Source organism: Myotis daubentonii, chromosome 6 (genome assembly GCF_963259705.1).
Source record: "Myotis daubentonii chromosome 6, mMyoDau2.1, whole genome shotgun sequence".
Classification (NCBI taxonomy): Eukaryota; Metazoa; Chordata; class Mammalia; order Chiroptera; family Vespertilionidae; genus Myotis; species Myotis daubentonii.
Window position 1 is genome coordinate 41,303,010 of NC_081845.1, and position 21,547 is coordinate 41,324,556.

General features: G+C 46.6%; 1 protein-coding gene and 1 pseudogene across 1 annotated transcript in view; both read left to right on the forward strand.

Moving 5' to 3' along the window:
- Positions 1 to 21,547, forward strand: part of PREP (prolyl endopeptidase) — a 111,103-nt gene that overhangs the window by 57,109 nt on the left and 32,447 nt on the right. Inside the window, exons 8-10 of the mRNA XM_059700828.1 lie at positions 2,717 to 2,908; positions 7,690 to 7,887; positions 12,001 to 12,104. Coding sequence (XP_059556811.1) covers positions 2,717 to 2,908; positions 7,690 to 7,887; positions 12,001 to 12,104 — 494 coding nt within the window. The remainder of the gene's footprint in view (positions 1 to 2,716; positions 2,909 to 7,689; positions 7,888 to 12,000; positions 12,105 to 21,547) is intronic.
- Positions 15,571 to 16,935, forward strand: LOC132237039 (ras-related C3 botulinum toxin substrate 1-like; annotated as a pseudogene).

The window sequence follows — 21,547 nt, forward strand, 5'->3', positions numbered from 1 at the left end:
TATTGTCAGGTTCATTAAAAATCTCATTGGGGCCGAAACCGGTTTGGCTCAGTGGATAGAGCGTCGGCCTGCAGACTGAGGGGTCCCAGGTTCGATTCCGGTCAAGGGCACGTGCCTGGGTTGCGGGCACATGCCCAGTGGGAGATGTGCAGGAGGCAGCTGATCGGTGTTTCTCTCTCATCGATGTTTCTAACTCTCTATCTCTCTCCCTTCCTCTCGGTAAAAAATCAATAAAATATATTTTAAAAAAAATCTCATTGGGATTTTGATTGGAATTGTGTTAAATTGGCAAATTTTCTCTAGGATTATTTGCACCTTTGAAATAGTGAGTCTTCCCATCTAGGGATATGGTGTGTGTTTTCAGTTGTTTAGGATTTGTATGTTCTTTTGTTATTTTTAAGATTCCTTAGAAAAAGTTTAGAGCTTTCTTCATATAGATTCCACATTTCGTGTTAAGTGCATTCCTAAACATTTTATTAATTGTGCTTCTATTGTAAATGAACTCTTCTCCCAGTCCTCCCATTTTTTTCTAACTGGTTATTGCTAGCATGTAGGAAAGTGATAGGTTTTTAAAAACTGCTTATCTTATTATTAGTTTTCATTTCAATTATTCATTTAAAAGTATTTGTTGAGGTTTTGTTGTGGAGTAGGTAGGTATTAGTAGTCACTTTAATATTTTTTATTAATTAAAATTCTTTATTATTTAAATTATTACATATATCTCCTTTTCCCCCCATTGACCTCTCCCCTCCCCCCCTGTGCCCTCACCACCACCCCCCATCTGTGTCCATTGGTTTTGCTTATATGCATGCATACAAGTCCTTTGGTTGATCTCTTACCCCTTTCACCCCCCACCTTCCCTCATAGGTTGGACAGTCTGTTCTATGCTTTTATGACTGGTTCTATTTTAGTTCCTCATATTCCACAAATGAGTTAGATCATGTGATATTTATCTTTCTCTGACTGGCTTATTTCACTTAGCATAATGCTCTCCAGTTCCATCTATGCTATTGCAAATGGTAAGAATTCCTTCTTTTTTATAGCAGCGTAGTATTCCATCGTATAGATGTATCGTAGTTTTCTAGGTCACTTTAATATTTTAAAAATCTTTTTGCTAGTGCTAGTTTACAGTTGAGAAAACTAGGCTTATCAAGGGATAAAGAGATTGCTCAAGGTCACACAACTAAATATTGTTGAGCTGCAGTTTTAATCCAGTTTTGTCTGACCAAAAAACTCACTCTGTTTTTATCATGGGATATTTTTCTTGATGAGTTTTAATTTGACAACCAATTATATAAAGTTATTATGCTCTAAAGATGAATGAGATAATAAATGTAAAACTGCCTTGAAAAATTCAGGGACTATAAATGAACTATCCAAATTAATGTAGTAATTTCACTGTGAAATTGAAGCCAGCAGATTAATTGGAGAATAGCTGAGATCTGGCATTGTCTTCCAGAAGTTTAGAAGTCATAGAACTCTTTGTTTATAAAACTTGTGAGATGTACTCTGAACATCCCTGACTGATACATTGTGAAGCAGGTATTTAACATTAAAAGTGGCATCTAGTGAGCCATTTAAATGATAATAGTGAGCCGCCACATTTAAGATATTTTTTAGTGATGTCCATCTCTAGACGAATTCTTAACACTAAGGGACTGGGAAGTGTTCCTTCTTTCATTCAGGACCAATTTTATTTTGCATCTTTGAAGTACCTGCCACTTCCTTTAGGTGCTAAGTATTAACTTCTGAATAGAAAAGACAAATTATAAACAAGCAGATAGGTACATATCTTGAGAGAAGTGCCGTGAAGAAATGGTCTGGGTACCGATAAGAGGGGCCTGGCCGTTGGAGAGTGAGCCAGGCCGAGGAAATGCCCTGTAACCACGCCCTGAGGCATGTGTGAAGGAGCCTCGCAAAGGCTCGAAGGACAGAGGTGCAGCGGAAGTTGGAACCAGCTGAGGTTGGCTAAGTGGGCAAGGACTGTGACATGCGAGACCAGGGAGACCATAAATAGGAATTCGATTTTATTCAAAGAGTAATGGGGACGTTTTTAAGAAGGGCACCAACATGGACCAGTTCAGGATATTCCATCATTGTGGTAATATTACAGCCGCTAATATTGAGAAGGTCTGGAGTGGCTGTGGGAAGGCCAGGCGGGAAGCTAATCTCCAGACCAGGGCAGCCTAATTCTTTGTCGTCGGGGCTGTCCTGTGAGCCGAGCACCTTTAGCAGTATCTCTGGCCTTCTCTCACTGGACTCGAATAGGAGCCCTCCTCTCCCCTTCCAAGTTGTGACAACCACGCCTGCACACATTTCTGAATGTCCCGCACGGTGGTGGAATGACCCCGGTTGAGAGCCCCTGATGTAGACCCAGCGGGAATTGGTGAAGACTTGGCCGGTGTGCGGGCAGTAGAGGTAGAGAGAGGTGCTCCAGTTTGGGAACAGGCTCAGGTGGAGGAGGATCCCCCAGTTTCCATGGGGCAATGTTCACATCTACCAGGCTTTTGGGGGGGGGGGGGGCGGGTGGAATTCCTTCACATGTTTCAAAACCTTAAAATGTGCCCATTGTCCTCGCTCTTTCTCAGTCCTTAGATCTTCCAAATATTGTGTCTACTTTTTCTATAGACAGATAAGATCTGCCCTGTCTTCCCCATGCACAAACCACACCCTTTTAAGCACTGGAGAGGTGACAGGATGCTTGGTCTCTCACCAGGAATCCTGAAGTGGGTGAAACTGATCGACAACTTTGAAGGAGAATATGACTACGTGACGAACGAGGGGACAGTGTTCACGTTCAAGACCAATCGCCATTCTCCCAACTATCGCCTCATCAACATCGACTTCACGGATCCCGAGGAGTCGAAGTGGAAGGTGCTGGTTCCTGAGCACGAGAAGGATGTCTTGGGTAAGACTGCATGCTGCTTGAGAGCGGTGCTTTCGTGTTGGGTGAGCACGTCAGCAGATTGGCCTGCCTCTCGTCCTCTGGTGGCCCACTACAAGGTAAAGAGCCTTCAGCCTCTGAGCTCTGGGCGTGAAATGTCTAAACAGTGCCACCAGGTTTGCACTGCAGGACGTCTTTGTGGTGACTACAGTATTATGCAGGGCCATCCTAATTATTGTGAAGATATGAATTCTTGGTGGTGCTTTTTAAAAAAATATTAGTTGTCTTTGTGTAATAATCCTGTATAATAAAAGCATAATATGCTGTGTCCAACCAGTCGCTATGACTGTACTGATGACCAGGGGGCAGACGTCCAACTGGTAGTTTAGCTTGCTGCTGGGGTCCAGCGAATCGGGACTGGGTGAGAGGGCTGGACACGCCCTCCCCGGCCAGCCGGCCCCCACCAGCCCTGATCGGTATCGGGACTGGGTGAGACGGCCCAAGGCCCCGATCACTTGCCAGGCCGAGGGACCCCACCCATGCACGAATTTGTGCACCAGGCCTCTAGTATAATAATCACTTACGTTTAATTTTTAAACCATTTGGATTCAAAAGCCGTAGCTTTTCGCTTTTGAATAACCTTTGGCTGTTTGTATTATACCTATTAGAGATTGTAAGGTGGTTTTCAGGCCTCTTATTAGAAAAGGAGTAAACTATTTTCAGATTGAATTGAAATCCAGTGCAGTTGCTGCTGTGTGCCCTGAGCTCCATTAGCCTTTCAGGAATCTCACCTCTGTTTCCATCCTGTTTCAGGGTGCCCTTAAGTTCCCTCGTTCATTTTCTCTGTGATGTTCCCAAATGGTATGCTGCGTTATAAATGGTTTATTGCCTGAAAGCTGGATTTGATTAGAATGAGACTCACTAATTTTGCTATAAGTTTTTTTACACAAAAGAAGAGTCCAGTTATCTTCAAGTTAATGAAGAATTTACTGGTTGGAGGTGAACTTCTGCTAATGGGTTCAGTGGGTATAAAAGCGAGGGCCACCTCAAAATGGGAAGGTGTAAGGTATATAATTAAGGAAAATAAATCCTTTCGATATCTGCATAGTATCCTTGTCTCAGCTGAACAGTCCTGGAAAAGTGAGGGACTCTCCCTCCTGGCTCAAGGCCGTGCGCTCTGCGCCTGGCAGGCACTTAAACTGGCCTTGTGTCATGGGTAGAAGGAAAAGGTGTTCAGATGGTTACGCTGACTGCCTCAGGGATTGCGGCCCAGGGGCACTCCCTCTGGGCCCTTCTTTTGCATGTGCCTTGGCCCAGGAGGAAGCACTGCTCTGGGTCTTTGCTCGAGATTCTGCCCAGCCCCTGGGCATCTGGCTGCACCCCTCACTTGCTACGGTACTGAGGTCTCCACAGCCCTGCAGGCAGGTGTGTTGGCCAGGACCCGAGAGGACCTCATGCTTGCTCTTTCTTACAAAACCCACATCTGCCTCTCCAAGGCAGCAGCCCATCCGAGCGCTCCCTGAAGTACTCAGTCCCCCTTCTCCTGCCTTCCAGCTGTCCCAGTCCCGATCCCTTTAGCCTCTCGTTGGATTGGACACCAGTGCTGTCTCCCCAGTGGGGAGGGGGGCTTACAGCATGACTGGGCTTTCTCCAAGGAAATCCCTTCGCTTGTCTCTCCAGAACCTTCCATTCACTCGTGCCCTCATTTATATTTGGATGAGGGGTCAAGAAACAGGTTTTTGGCCATTTCCTTCAACAGCTTCCTGTGAGGAACTGGGTGCGTAGTGATTCTGGTTGCCTGGTGGCTTCTGTGCAAATTGAGACAGAATGTGCCCCCTAAGGGTGGTAAGAGCCGGGCATTTAATAGCCTCTTAAGTGCCACGTGAACTGGCCTCATGTTGGCAGGTCCAAGTGAGACTTTGGCAGCACCAGCCTTCCTGCAGGGTGTCCTGGGTGGTTTTCAGATGCAGGGCAGGTTGGGTCCGTGATTCTTCAATGGGGAGCTCTCAGAGACCTAACTGTTTCCCAAAGCATGTGACTTTTCTGCCGTTTAAAGCCCCCCTAAAAGTGGCTTGGCTGTGCCTTAAGGTGATATCCTATTTCACTTGTGGACCTAATGAAATGCAAATCGCTGCTTCGAGACGTGGGGGTGATATATTTTTATAACCTTCCTCTGGAAGATTAGAAGTTCCTTGGACTGGAAAGGGGAAACCTTCAATATTCCCTGGAACTCATCAATCCGAGGGAAGCGCAGTTGAATTTGCTATCTATCGTTAGCACAGAATGCCCAGTTGAGAATAAAAACTAGAGATGAGTCATAAAGCACAGCCATAAAGTCAGAGCTGTTATTGATGGCGCCTGCAAATCTCCTTGTCCTTTCTTCTTCGCTTTGTCTGTTGTATAATTCTGATGTGCTTGCAGTTAACACCGAGGATTCCTTGACAAGTAATTTACTTCTGTTTTTCCTCTCTACTTTCTGTAAAACATTAAGGCTGCATGAAATAGATTACTTGATTGAGGCACTTTTGTAAAAAAAAAAAAAATCGCATTGGAGAAGGAGCACCTGGCTTGTGGCTGGAAAGTTCTTTGTGTCTTCCCTGAAGGAAGGGTTTGCTGTGGTAACAACCAACCGGATGGGAGCTCTGGTGGTCCTCGGAGCTCCCTCTGACGACGCCTGGCTCATGCTGATAGCTGGTAATGTCACAAGCGTGAACTACTCATTCCGTGGGTTTTAAAAAATGAGCATGTGGCCCTAGCCGGTTTGGCTTAGTGGATAGAGCATCAGACGCTGGTGGACTGAAGGGCCCAGGTTCAACTCTGGACAAGGGCAACCAATCTATGAATCTCTCTCACATCGATGTTTCTCTCCCCCTGTCTCTCCCTTTCCCTTCCATTCTCTCTAAAAGCCAATGGAAAAATACCCTCGGGTGAAGATGAAAAGTATTAATAATAAAAATAAATTTAAAATTCATTTCCCCCTGAAACCCAAGAAAGGCTTGTCCCCGTGTTGGAGCTGTTACCTGCAGTCCTGTCCTTGCATCTGTCCATTCATAACAGCATCTCTCCCTCTGGACAGCCTGGCCTTCCCTTAGGCCAGTGGTCGGCGAACTCATTAGTCAACAGAGCCAAATATCAATAGTACAACAATTGAAATTTCTTTTGAGAGCCAAATTTTTTAAACGTAAACTATATAGGTACGTACATTGTTATTAACTTAATTAGGGTACTCCTAAGCTGGCCTTTGCTAAAAACGTCCTCAATCTGATTGAGGTACGTTCGCTGAGGTCGACCCCTTCCCACTCTCCCATCCTCAACTCGGGCATGAATTGTGCGTGCCTCCCTGCGCTGTGTATCCCGTGGCCCGCCTGACTGATCGACACCCCCCACTTCTTCTAACGCCATTTCTTCAAAATAGACTCGCCCAGGCCGAAAACCGACTTCCGCGCATGGGCCACGAAGTTTCAATCGCACTGTACGTGTGCGCCCGCACATGGTATTTTGTGGAAGAGCCACACACAAGGGGCCAAAGAGCTGCATGTGGCTCGCGAGCCATGGTTTGCCGACCACTGCCTTAGGCTCATCTTGTCCAGAACGAAACAGATTGTGCTCTGTGCCTGCCCTTCTGTTTTTTCGCCCCCCCTGCACTCTCCCAGCGCTGCCGCAGGACCATATCGATGCTGACGTTGCAACCCTGGGAATGAGGAGGACTCAACTCTCTACCTGACTTCCCATTTCCCCACGATCACCAAGCCCTGGGATTTTGGGGGGGAACTTGCCTTTCATTTATTTTTTATTTTTTTTTTTTTTTTGCCTTTCATCTATTTTCTTACCTCTCCAAACTTGACCCACACTGGTGTGATTTCACTGGCTTTCTGCAGGTGTGTTCTTCCTGGTCTCCCCTCCATCCCTGTGCACCCCTTTGTTCTGTATCCTTCATGGACGTCATCTCTATTTGTATCCCCTTTATCCAAACAGTAGCTCCTCAGTAACTGCCAAGTCTGACCTACACTCCGCTCCTACCCAGCTCACCGAAGCCCCCTTCAGACCACCATCGCCACCCACCCCCAGATTGGACAACCTTTTTCTTCTTAAAAACAGACCTCTCACCTGTTTTATTAGCTCCCTCCCTCCCTCCCTCCCTCCCTCCCTCCCTCCCTCCCTCCCTCCCTCCCTGCTGTGCATTCATTGGTTCATTCTCATTCCTTTTCTCTCTCCTCATTCCTAGCTCTGGCCTGTGCTCGAGACTCAATTCAGCACTTGCTGAAAGGCTCTCACTTTCTTGGGTCTGCAGCCAGCCGGTGCCTCACCTTTGCTTGCACATTACTAGCTGTGTTTTTACGTGGTTGTATCTTAAGGGCAGAGGTGCCATCATCTTCCTGCTGGTCTCCCGGCACCTTGCAGAGGACCTGGAATGTTCCAAAGGCTTGATACATTTTTGTCGAATAAACAACCCTGACGGAAATGGATTGTGATTTGTTTTTTGTTGTTTCTTGTATTTCCTGTAGCATGATATTGAACACAGAGTAGGTAGGCAGGTTATGTAGAGTAGACACATTATCTGGGTGATCACAGCCCCTGGCCCAAGGCGGAGAGTATTTTGTTTCCTCTAGACACCACAGTGACAGTCACTATTAAGAGACTATGCTGGACGCTAGGTGAATGATGAAAAGCAGTTGTACAGTCACCTTGCCGGGCGCACTGCTGCGTAGCCCCCTGGAGCTCCAGAACCACTGTCCAGCCACATCGGTGTGCCGTCCTCGCCTTTGCAAAACCACCTGAGGCTTTGTCTGTTCTTGTCTTTTCAGAATGGGTAGCCTGCGTCAGGGCTAACTTCCTGGTGTTGTGCTACCTCCACGACGTGAAGAACACGCTGCAGCTCCACGACCTGGCCACGGGCGCCCTCCTGAAGACCTTCCCGCTCGAGGTGGGCAGCATCGTGGGCTACAGCGGCCAGAAGAAGGACACCGAGATCTTTTACCAGTTCACTTCCTTCCTGTCTCCAGGTGAGTCTCCCCACCAGTGCGCTCAGTCCCAAAACCAGACCCGTGTGTGGGTGTCTTTGGGGAAAGGGGAATATAATGCTATGAAGTTGAAAATCACAGATGCTGTGTTACAGCCACATCACTTAATGGGAGTACAGCAGAAAAACAGACGCTCAGAACCAAGGGAAATGCAGCTGCCGAAACTGTGCCGTCATTAATCTTGTGTCCTGAGTCCTGAGTCTCTGTTCTGGGGACACGACCAACTGTTGTTCTAGGTTGATGAAAAAAATCCGCAGGAGCACATATAATCTTAGATTCAGCCTTGGTCTGAATGGACCAGGGCAGTCACAGTGCACAGAACTAAAAGCTTAAAATAGAAATCTGTACTCACACCTGACATTACAATTTCGAGAATAAACTAAGAATAAATCCTGCCATTGTTGAACTGAATAACGATAAGTCTGAAAATATAGTCTTGCATCATACAGAAAAAAACTCATTTGGTCTAATATAAAGAAAAAAGTGCCCATCAATTGTAGTTTTACTTTTCATGTAAATTTCATGTAGTTAATTTTACCCAAAGTCAACATAGCTATCTTTTTTACTTTTTAAAAAGTCGGTCACTCTCTTTTGCTTTGTTTTGGATTTGTTTGCTTCTCCACTTGGCTGTGTTTTGCAGCTGCCGAAGCCATACACGTACTCCGACCTGTCCCAGGAGCCTGGTTCAGTTGGCAGTTTGCCTTGGACCCAGCAGGCCCTATCCTGAGATCAGTCTGGCTGAAAAAGTTTGTGCACGTTTCCTTGTTCGTTTTCAAGTTCCTCCATAGCCCTTTTGGTCCTACCCAGTTTTGTTGCAATAGTTTTATCCTTGGCAAGTACAGCAAACAGGGGAGAGCTGGGCAGGTACTGACTTGGCTCTGGGGTTTGGCCAGATGATGGTGATTCCTCATACTTTTTTTTTTTTTGCACCTCGAAGTCACAGAGCAAGCCATTCATAGGAACCTTATCATCTGGCAGGTTGCTCTCGGGGTTATTAAAATCCAGAGTGCTGTTCTGTAGTAGGTCTGATGGCACACCTAGTAAGCTTTACTTTCCCACGTGCCTTTCGGAAGATCTCAGGGGACCAGGGCCAGGAGTCAGGGACAGACGGGTGTCCTGTGCCTCACCTCTCTCCCCTGGGTACTGAGGTACAGTGGCAGCTAATGGACAGGAACCAAGAACAGCCAGTTTCCTCCAGATAGCCATTCTCAGCCCACTGCTGCAGGGCCCACAGTTCATCCACTCAGGTTACAGCGGTCCTAGAAGTTTAACATTGGAAAATGGCATAGTTGAAACGAATGGATAAAGGGCTGAGAAGGACAGGGTAGAGGGTGACTCACCTACACTTAATAAAAGCCAGAGTCACCAGAGGCCCGTAAACCTCCTTCCATGACCCCACGTGGCCATTTATTACAGAAACAAGCTCGTCGTTACTGGGGAAGAAAGAACTCATTGTCCCGGTGCAGAATGGTGGGTTCTGTGCCAAGCAGTGAAATGTTATCCGTGACCGTGGCTGTGAAGGTTGGAAAGAGAAGCGTGTTCTTCGTTCTGCAGTGCCAGGCAGCTTCTGAACAAGCTTTCATTTGCGGCTGTAATGCTGTGTTCCTCTCCTTTTTCTCTTCTTCTTCATTTTGCCTCCAGCTTTGTTTTTTTCTCTCCTTAATGCAATTTGATATCTAAAACCAAAGAACAGGACTTCCAGACTCCGGCCTTTTGGTCCAGATGTAAGAATGGCCATGTCATTAATTGTCAGCATGTGTATATCACCTTAAAGGCCGTCTCGCTCCGGCCTCTGGCGGTCAGCTGTCCACGACAGCTGACTAAATTAGAAGCAAAGCCCCGGGGTGCCGGGGTCCAGCCCCAGCGGGTCCAGGGGTCCCCAAAGGCATGGACGGAGTCAGCGAAGAAGGAAGGACACGGAAAAGGCGCTGCAGCTCCAGCTGCTGTGGACGTGTGATCCACCTGGCAGGTGCAGGCCGCAGCTGACTGTGGTCCCCAAGGAGGTGCCTAGTGCAGACGTGCCTTATGCCCAAGCCATTTAGGAGTGTGGTATCCTGAGTCACACCTGGGAGAAAGCAGGCGCCCTGGGCAACGTGACGGACGAGGCTCTTATTCCCTGTGGCTCGAACCACTTAGCTGTCGAGCCGATTAATTCTGTACTCAGGAAACCTCGGCGGGTTGTCCAAGGTGAGCTCCAGACAGACTTGCACGTTGTAAAAATCCTATACAGCAGAGCATGGCTCTGGGAACCAGAAATTAAAGAACCTTCTCAAACCGTTTGGGAAAGGCAAATACATATATATATTAACACATTGTGTACCGCATAGAAATCTCTAAGACATACGCCAGGGACCGCACGTTTTTGGGCAAACTGCACGTTATTTAAATCATCATAATGCACTTTATGTGTTGTTTTTCAATAATTATAACATTTTTATTTACAAAAACAAACAATTAAAAAGTTCCTAGTACTTTTTTAACGCATGGTACTGCGTAAAACATTTTCCTCTATGAAGAGGGACCAAACAAAATTTATGTAAGTATCTAGATTCGCTCCTTTTTCCATGGGCGTGAAAAACGAGAACAGCCCCTGTGGTATACTTACTTCACTCCACTGTTAGAGGATTGAGTGTCTGAATTTCTTTTTTCTGGATAGACAGGCGTTTAGAGTGTATTTTCTATTCATTTATTTCACTAGGGAATGTGCATTCTAGTCCTTTGGTGGCTGTCTAAGCTCACTGGCCCAGTAACTGTCAGCACTGGGAGTCCTGGCTCCCGGGTCCCTGGCAGTCCCTGCGCTAGAGGTAGCGGGGATGCCAGGGCGAGTCAGCTGCTCACGGGGTAGGTGCTTGGTCTGCCATCTCTATTTGTAGTTGTTTGGTGGTTTGGTGCGCTTTTTCTTCAAAGATTCAGATGGTTTGTGTATTTTGGGAAAGAGGGGAGCAGGTACTAAACAAGAAGCTTTTCCACAATTCACATAAATCTGGGGATAGACACTTCCCTCAAGATGACATTCATCTAGGAAAATTCAGCGTATGCCCAGAGTGCAGCGTGGAAGTATTTACGTTATACTTCAGACCGAAGAAAGCCAATACTTGAATCATGTTACTTATCTCCCCGCTGTTGATGTTAATCATACACCCTGTGATCGTGCCTTCACACGCTGTGTCTGTAAGCGTGATGATTGGGGTAACATTCGTCTGGATTAGCAGTCACGCTGTTAAGGAATCTAAATGTACTTCTCTTTGCCAGTGGGGGGCAGAGTATGTTTCTCAACTGTTAGCGGAGAACATACCCAGAGGAGTTGAGAAGAATGCAAGCCACGGTTTTACTCCAGATCAGTCATTTAGAATGTGTCCTGTGGGAGCACCGTTTGGCTTCTGGTTTTCCAGCAAGCATGGGGATCACTGAGCAGATTTTTCATATATTTGACAGTATATGTGTGAAGTATTCCGTGGGAGGGCTGTTTCCACACCAGCCATTCTGGATGACTAATTCTGTTTCATAAACCACAGCAGTGCTGTTTTTCTCAAACAGTGGGACTTGTCCTATTTATTGTTCCTCCGATTTAGTTGTTAAATGTCAGCATTGAATTCAGGAAATAGAATTTTAATTAGTGGTTAAATAAGCTGGAAATCTTGGTGCATATTTTTCAATTTGTGTTACGCACAATTACTGGGATAATCAAAATTGTAAAGCAATTTGAGAATGGCTCCCCGATCATCTCTGGTCCCTGATTGCTGTCCACCTGTGTGTCCGTGAATGAGTGGGTGGCGGGTAGGTAGCAAGAACCCCAGATTGCCAGCAAGAGACCCCTGACTGGCTCTTGACTTTGGGGCACTCATTTGTCTTTTCCGTCGTAATCGGCTCTCAGACCTAACGGCCCGGTGTGAAATTTCCCATGTTATTTTGCCTGTGCTCCTACGTGACTTGGCGTGGAGCAGACCTGTTACAGTTCCACAGTTAGCTCTTCCCTCTTCTCATGCTCCCTGATGCTCCTCATGCTCCTCATGGCATCTGATTATGCTTTGTGATCCTTGTCCCCCTGTGTCTGGTGTGTTCGTGGACTAAACGTAGACTTCTGCTTCCTTCTAGGCATCATTTATCACTGTGATCTCACCAAAGAGGAGCTGGAGCCAAGAGTCTTCCGAGAGGTGACTGTGAAAGGAATCGATGCTTCCGATTACCAGACCGTCCAGGTATGGAGGAGTGTTTGCTCTTGATAATGCGAGTTAGAAAATCTGACTTCTAAGCTGGGCCTTCCCGGCCCAGCTCGTCAGGAGCTGTGGAGGTGATCCACAGAAATACGGATGACAGATCCTTTCGGAGTTCCCGGGTCTGGGCACTGAGCCAGGATGCCCTCTGTCCTCCCAGATCTTACAAGTTCTCCCATAGCTGCAACTCTTGACAAGAAGCCAGAGTCCCTTGTCTGGGGGATCTCACTTCGGTAGCTATCAAAGCAACACAGTTTGTCTGTGTTAGTCTGTTTGCTTGCAGTGGTTTGTGTTCTGGCTCAAGTCTTATGGTGTCATAAGTAGCAGCATAGATTTGCACTATGTGAAGTATTTACTCAAGTGCTATAAGTCTTTTCAGTCTGAATTTCATATGTGTTTCTGCCCGGCACAGAGTGGGCACACCATAAAATATTAGCATGCCCTAGCCCAGTGGTCGGCAAACTGCGGCTCACGAGCCACATGCGGCTCTTTGGCCCCTTGAGTGTGGCTCTTCCACAAAAGACCGACTTCTGCGTATGGGCCACGAAGTTTCAGTCGCACTGTACGTGCGCACCCCCACGTGGTATTTTGTGGAAGAGGGGCCAAAGAGCTGCATGTGGCTCGCGAGCCGCAGTTTGCCGACCACTGCCCTAGCTGGTTTGGCTCAGTGGATAAAGTGTCAGCCTGCAGACTGAAGGGCCCAGGTTCGATTCCAGTCAAGGGCACGTATCTCAGTTGCAGGCTCCATCCCCACACGGCCCTTGTCGAGCCTGTGCGGGAGGCAGCCAATTGATGTTTCTCTCTCACATTGATGTTTCTCTCTGTCTCTCCTCCTCCCTTTCACTCTCTCTTAAAACAAACAAACAAAAACAATGGAAAAATATTCTCAGGTGAGGATTAACATAAAATATTAGAATGGGTGAATTAACTAATTCACTGTCATGGCACCACAAACTCAATCTGTGGTCACCATCTTTTTAGGTTAAGAATCTCCATTTTTTATCTATTCAGCTGCCCAAGATCCTACGCCTCCCAGAAACTGAATCACTTATCGGTCGATGGCGCCGAATGGCCCTGCTCCTTCGCAGTGAGAGGTGACCTCGGGCACCAGGTGTTTATCAGGGCTCTCCCACCTGGAGGGCTGGACCCCACTGACCACAGACTAGGAAGTTAGGAATGAAGGAAGGTTAGAACAAAGAGCACTGATGCTCCTGAGAGTGTTTCTGTGAAACGAGGGCGTTGTTTGAGCTCGGCCCGTTACTCTTCACTGTCTAGAAATAGTCTAGGGCAGTGGTTCTCAACCTTCTGGCCCTTTAAATACAGTTCCTCATGTTGTGACCCAACCATAAAATTATTCTCATTGCTACTTCATAACTGTAATGTTGCTACTGTTATGAATCGTAATGTAAATATCTGATGCCGAAACCGGTTTGGCTCAGTGGATAGAGCGTCAGCCTGCGGACTGAAGGGTCCCGGGTTCGGTTCCGGTCGGGGGCATGTGCCTGGGTTGCGGACACATCCCCTGTAGGAGATGTGCAGGAGGCGGCTGGTCGATGTTTCTAACTCTCTGTCTCTCTCCCTTCCTCTCTGTAAAAAAATCAATAAAATATTTTTTTTTTAAAAAAAATCTGATATGCAGGATGGTCTTAGGCGACCCCTGTGAAAGGGTCGTTTGACCGCCAAAGAGGCCGCGACCCACAGGCTGAGAACCGCTGGTCTAGATGCTGGGCTAGATCTTGACGATGAAAGAAATAAAGCTTTGTTTACAAAAACCAACTGTGGGCCGGATCTGGCCCAGCTCTGCGTTTGCCAACCCCTGAGCTGTATCTGGAGCTGGCAGACGGGCCTCCGGTTACTGGGGAACGTCCATGCCCATTTGTTTACCTCGTCTCTGTGGCTGCTTTCCCGCTTTACCTGGTGGGTGCAACAGAGCCTGTACGGCACACACAGCCTCAAACACTTACCACTTAGCCCTCAAAGAAAAGGTGAGCTGCTCTCTGGTCTATATAAATAGGATTCATAAGATCAGAATGTTCTCAGGAGATGCATAGGGCCTTTGTCGTGAAGCCACATCAGGCCTAACATCTGCACCTCCTGGTCGGGTGACATTGGGCGAGTCACTTCACCTTTCCACCACCATTTTTTCAGCTGTAAAATACAGATAGAATCTACTTTGCAGGATTCCTGTAGGATTATATGAGAAGATGTATAATAAGTGTCTGGCACATAGAATAAAATGATTTTTTTTTCCAGTCAGTATTGGCAATAAATATAACAGACTTTCAGTCTTCCATATCCATTTCAGCCTAGTCCTGTATTTTAGGCTGTCATTCTTTGCTGTTTTTCCTTTTCTCCACGTGTAGACCATGTGTCCCTGTCACCTGTAACATTTGGCCATCTCAGGGCCTACTTCCAGTCCTCGCCTGGTCCCCAGGGCGTGGATGTGTGTGTGCACACCTCATTGCCTCTGAGATCAGCAATGGCAGGGATGCCCGGGAATAGTGGCATCTTCTGCCCTAGAACTGGGCAGAGCTGCCTACCAGAGACCCCCTGTCTCCTGCTCAGATCTGCTACCCAGCCCCTCAGGTCTAGAGTAAAAAACAAATTATCTTCTCCATCTTCCCACACCAAACTGCCCCCCTGTGCAGTTCCCTTTGGCGTTCAGGGAGGGGAGGGGACTTGGAATGGTGACAGCTGTCAGGGAGGCAGCTTCTTACCAGGACGAAACTCTTCTCAGTGCGGGTGGTTGGGATCGTCCCTCCTGTCAAGTACTAGTTGCTGTTGTTTCCTGTTCTGGTAACACTGGTGATGCTCACAGGTGCTGCAGAAAGAGGCCCATCACCTAATATGTATTGTTTCCAATTACAAAGGGAAAGATAAAACTTTGCAGCCGAGCAAGCGCTTGTGTGGAGTAGGAATCTCTCTGCCGCTGTGGAACTCCCTGAATTCCTCTGTGTCCGACTCTTTACTTCACAGTGAGAACTTCCCTGGCTGCACAGACACTTACGACTTTTACTTGTACTGCTGCACTCGGGGAGAAAGTTCATTGTAAATATTCAGAGAGATGGTACCTGGACACAACACGTTGGTTTACAGTCTTAATGCGCTGCTCCTCATTTCCGTGTTTTAGAAAACAGAGCTGTGCCCGTGTATAATACCCACAGGAGATTTTTATGTCTATCGATTGTACACATCACACATACTGCACTGAGTCGTTAAAACAGAATCTGTCCATGTGTAAAGGTGCCTTTGGAATGCACAGCACCATAGACTAGTTTCACTGAACATCCGTGTCGCCGCGGTTGAGATCTGAGTGTGCAGCGGAGCTCGGATGTCAGACGTGAGTGTGACAGATGTCCTTGCATTTTGATCAGGCCCTCGGCGGTGTTGGCCGACAGTGACCGACCGCTGTAAAAGCTGCCCTCCAGAGGGACCTGTGTATGAATGTGAAAGGAGCCGCCGCGTTTTGAGAAACAGATACTCTGTTTTTGTTTTCACTCACGTTAGGATGATGCCACTTCCGATTCCACACGACCCTGGTGTTTATGTTTATTCCGTATGTAATTGAAAAAGACTCTCCCGGGCTGTTCATTCCCTTTTACAGTCGGTGCGGCACCGTGGCCATGTTGAAGCACGTACTGCAGCACCGATGACCCCGCCTGGCTGGGCAGTGCCGTTAGTGGTGGTGAAGACGCTGCGCGTCTGCCTGGTGGTGTGGCTGGTAGCAGACCATGCCCAAGAGAGGGGAAGGGAGGGGCGGAGAAACAGGCAGCTACAGCAGCCACAGAGGGTGCGCTTAGCGTGACCTACATGCAGGCAGGGCCCAGAGCACCTTGAGTGGGGCGGGGGTGGGGCAGGGGTGAAGGATATGGTATCGTATTTTGCTGACAGCAGAGCAAAGCTGCGCTCTGCATAGCCTTTATCCATTCCTGACGGCAGCCGTGGGTAGAAAATTGATCTGTATCAGAAATAGAATTTTGAGGCAGTTTTCTCCAGCTTTGGGTGGTGGCCGCTGCTGGGGTTCGGCTTCCCATTGGAGGACGAGGCGGCATGGACAGTGGGCCTCGCACCCCACGCCCCGCCGCCTGCAGCCATGAGCCTGCCCGCCACGCCCCGAGCCTGCCACTTCCCTCCTCAGCCCTCGGCGCCACCTCTGCGACCCCCGTCCCCCCCCCCCCGCAGCGGCCCAGATGCAGGCCATCAAGTGTGTGGTGGTGGGAGACGGAGCTGTAGGTATAACTTGCCTACTGATCAGTGATACTACCAGTGTATTTCCCGGAGAATATAGCCCCACTGTGGTGCTTTTCTCTTGTGAGTCCTGCATCATGTGAGAACGTTCCTGCAAAGTGGTACCTGAAGTTCGACACCATTGCTCCAACACTCCCATCCTCCTGGTGGGAACCAGGCTTGATCTTAGGGATGATAAAGATACGATTGAGAAACTGCAGGAGAAGAAGCTGACACCCACCACCTACCCGCAGGGTTTAGCCATGGCCAAAGAGCTCGGTGCTGTAAAATGCCTGGAGTGCTCGGCGGCTCTCACACAGCGAGGCCTCAGGACAGTGTTCGAGCCGTTCTCTGCCCACCGCCCGCCGAGAAGAGGAAGAGAAAACGCCTGCTGTCGTAAATGTTGGGCCCTCTCCCTGTTGCCCTGTATGCTTTGCTCAAAAAGCGATGGAGCCTTCGCACTCAGTGCCAAGTTTTTGTTACAAATTAGCTTTTCCATAAAAGCGTTTAGAACCAATCAGTAATTTTTAGGTTTTATTTAAACAAGTGTAAGGATTCAAACTTCCACATTCTATTAAAATTTAGCTCTGACATGACGAGCTTTCTTAAAGCCTTATTTTTCAAAAGCCCCTATTCTTGCTCATATAAAGAGTTGCCAGAATTCGTTGTGAACTAAGTTGCATTGTTGTGCTAAGAACACTAAGCACTAAACTGTGTAAAGGCCTTGGTCTTGGAGACCAGCTTCTGAAGTTAGGGAAGGCAGACACTTGCTCACGAATTTCACACACAGCAGCCTTCTTTACGAAATGTTGCCATTCTTAATTTATCAACCCATGTTCATTACCTAACATTGTTCTGTATATCAACTCAACTCTTTGGATTGGTCTTTTTTATTAGTAGTGAGATTTTTTAAAAATATATTTTATTGATTTTTTTACAGAGAGGAAGGGAGAGGGATAGAGAGTTAGAAACATCGATCAGCTGCCTCCCGCACGCCCCCTACAGGGTATGTGTCCGCAACCAAGGTACATACATGCCCTTGACCAGAGTCGAACCTGGGACCCTTCAGTCTGCAGGCCAACGCTCTATCCACTGAGCCAAACCGGTTAAGGCAGTAGTAAGATTTTAAAAAAATCAGTATATTAGCTTTTGCTGAGATCGTGAACAGAACCCTTCCTCGCATGTTCCTCTGATGAAGTATTCTGCTCTCACGGGCACCCTGGGGTGGAGTGTGGGGAACACTGGATGTGATCCAAGGATGAAGACAGTATTTTGACCAAATGTGGAGATTAAGTTACACCACATTGTACGCGTAAGAAACTGAATAAAAGTGTCCCGGGTAAGATTTGAAAAAGGTTAGTTTCTGTCAAATGCAGTCGATGGTGAAAGTTGGTATTAATCAGTGTTTTCTTAAGATTTTCCTTTTTCTTAAACCTGTAATCCCTCCCACAATTGGGCATTTAATTCATCTTGGAACTGGTCATTCCCATCGTTGCTAACTTAGTGCTTTTCTTATAGACCCCCCCTCCCCCTTCTCAATGAGCAATATGCTTCCTGGTATAAAATCTTTCTTGGTAGCCCTAGCCGGTTTGGCTTGGTGGATAGAGCGTCAGCCTGCGGACTGAAGGGTCTCAGGTTCGATTCCGGTCCAGGGCACATGCCTGGGTTGCGGGCTCGATCCCCATTGGGGGGCGTGCAGGAAGCAGCTGATCAATGATTCTCTCATCATTGATGTTTCTCTCTCTCTCTCCCTCTTCCTTCCTCTCTGAAATCAATAAAAAAATATATATTTTTAAAAAATCTTTCTTGGTAATGCATTAGTATTTTATGTAGATTAGTAAAAGTGCATTCCTGTTTTCACGTTCTTTTATTCAAAGCTAGTAAGTGCTTTCCTTAGTTTTCTAGTAACTAGATGTAAAAATCACATGTTGCATCTTTACAGTTTAAGTATTTTAGATATTCTTAAACTATGAATCTTCTTACCACCTTGTCTTGCCAGATCCCCAGCACTGTACCTTGACCGTTGCTGGCCCCTTCTGCCTCCCTGTGTGGACACATTTCCTGTTGCTCTGCCTAACCATGTTCCTTTGGGTGGCAGATTGTAACTTCGTGCTTTGTGCTTGTGCTAAGATGTTCTGTACAGCTTACCCACTGGCAAGAATACAAAATTGGACCTTTCAACCACTAGAACAACATTTTTTAAAGTGACATTTGCAGAATTATGGAGTGTTTTTACATTGATCTTTTGCTAATGCAGTTAGCAGTATGTTTTGCGTGTATGACTTAATAAATCCTTGAATCATAAAAAAAAAAAAGAAATAGAATTTTGAAATCAGATCCTGGAAAACTGTTCATTTTTCTTCCAGTCTGGGGTACATTAGGAATTTAGTTTTAGATAGTTTATCAAATCTACAATCAACTAGTCTTTTTATTGTGAATGACATGACCACATAATTTTGATTACAACCTCTGTGCCCATGTCCTTAAAAAGAAGAAGTAGCCCTAACTGGTTTGGCTCAGTGGGTAGAACTTCGGCCTGCGGACTGAAAGGTCCAGGGTTTGATTCCGGTAAAGGGCACATACCTCTGTTGGAGGTTCAATCCCTGGTGCTGGTCAGGGCTCATGTGGGAGGCAACCAATCAATGTGTCTCTCTCACATCGATGTTTTTCTGTCTCTACCTCTTCCTTTCACTCTCTCTAAAAATCAATGGGAAAATATTCTCTGGTGATGATTAACAACAACACAGAAAAGAAGTCAAAGTACTGAACATTAGAAATGACACTTATTAAACAGGTTTGGTAATAAGTGATTTACCAGAAAAATCTGTCTACATCTATCATTAGTTATGTTTCCTTTTAAACAAAAGTGAAATAATTGGGAAATGTTAGCTAAATTTAGTCTTCAGCAGATATTTATGACACGACATCCAATGCCAGGTGGTGCTGTGGAATATAGAGAGATTTCAGGCACAGGCAATTAATATTAATTTATATAAATTAATTTTGGAAATTTATAGTCAAACTGAAAAGCAGAGACAGAGATCTGAAAGGTGAAACACCCCAATATGTTACCGCAGTGATGGAGGGGGAGGTGCAGGCTTCAGTCCGAGCTGCGAGGTAGGGACGGACCCTCCTGGCGGGGTTGAGGAGGGAGCCTTCACTGCAGAGGTGGAAGCTGGTCATGCCCCTGGGGTGCTTTCCAAGCTCCTCGCTCCCCACTGATACTCATGATCGACTTTCCCACCACCCTTCGTCAGATACTGCCTCTGCCCTTCCGTAGCAGCACGATTTCCCAATCTCCCCGAAAATTTGAGAAAGAAAGGACTTGTGCCCTCAGTGTCCTGTGCAGAGGTTGCTCCGTCTGTGAATGGAGTGGTGTTTGTGCTGCGTTGAGTGTGGCACGGCGGAGGAGTGGAGTGGGGCAACAGCGCACTTTTTTGGTTTCTCAGTATCTCCTTTTTGTTCAGCCAGCTGAGAAGTTGGCTGTTCTCCTCCCAAAATGAAACAAATTTTATAAATGTGAAAAAGAACAGTGGACTGAGTATACTGTGAAGAAACTCCATTAGTATTTTCCACATTTTATAAAAGACAATTTTTCAGAAGGAAGAGCCAGTGTTATGGGGCAAGAACAAACGTAAATCAATATAGTACGAAAAATAGTAAGAATTATAAATACGTAACATACATTTTTATCCTGATTCCTGTTCTCTTACGCTTTGTAGGAATTTTACTTTTTAAAAAATGTATCTTTATTGAATTCAGAAAAGAAGGGAGAAAGAGAGAGAGAAACATCAATGATGCAAGAGAATCATTGATCTGCTGCCTCCTGCACAACATCTACTGGGGGTTAAGCCCACATCCCGGGCATGTGCCCTGACCGGGAATCGAACCGTGACCTGGTCAGTACCCAACCACTGAGCCACATCACTGGGCAGGAATTTTACTTTTGATGTTTACCCACAGTAATACCCTTGAGACATCAAGAACATCCCAAAGGTGGTTTGCTGTGTAGTTGAACAGAAATGTTAAAATTAGATGATTCTTTGAGTTTACCAAGATGCCTTGGGGTAAAGAAGTTTTTTCCCTTTAGTTTAGTCTATTTGTTTCTAGTGGTGATAACTAGTTTGGTTGCTAGCATGCAAGCTTTCCAATTCGGAGAACATGTTCTCAGAACATTAATTCGTGTTTTGATACTAACTTTTGCACTGAGCACGCAGCACATACAGTTTTTGAATATTGACTCATCCACATCCTCAGTGAGCTGAGAGCTGAATTAGTGACAGTGTTTTCTATAACACCATGTTCTCAGAAATCTTCAGGACATATCCGTGAAGAGTGAGTGGGGAAACATTTCCAGAACTTTGTAAGGGTCGCCATGCTTGCAATCAGAAAACTGCTTTGCATTTAGTCAGTTGTTCTTGACAGTTTATTGCCTAAGTAGTTGTGTTATTTTTTCATATCATGCTTCCCTGTGCCATAAGTACCATTGCATAAAGAGATTCCTCCCCTGCTTTAGAATTCTCTTTGTCATGCAGGCATTCTCCATAGAGGGCACATTTGTGAGTCTTCCCCCTGCAGATGGCAGCTGTTACGATAGTGTGACTGTGAGTGATAAGAGAGTCTCTGCTTTCTTGCTGACTGATAATAGAGAAAGGAGCTGTGGGGTCCACATCTGTAGTTGCTTCGGTCTCTGCATCACTGCACATAAATCCTTCTCGGAGGTTAAAAAGTACATTACTTTGCAGCAACCTGAGAATATGTAACCCACTTGCAGTAAAAATCAGAAGGTGGCCTTGAGGTTTGAGCCCCCAAACCCCAAGACAGGCCTGGGAAGGTTCCTTGTGCCTCCCCTGTGGTAGGTGGATGAGCGCTCAAGGTGAACCCAGGCCTGTGCTCACCTTCCTCTGATGTCTCTGAACTTTGCTCCGAGGGACGGGTCCTGTTTACAGGATGAGCGATGAACGGGGAGTGCAGCGAGGTGAGGCCGGGAACGCAGCCGGTGACTAGAGCAGGGGATTCGCCATAGAAAGAAGCCCCATCACCGGCTCTCCTGGGGGCTCACCTGGGGGGTGGCGGGGACTCCGCGTCTCAGGAATTTGCTCAGCTTGCTTCGCCAGGGTGTTAGATTGGAATAGGTGTCGATTTAATTTGAATGTTTAGATTGACTTCTGGAAGGCAGTCCAGGTTTATTGTTCTTTACA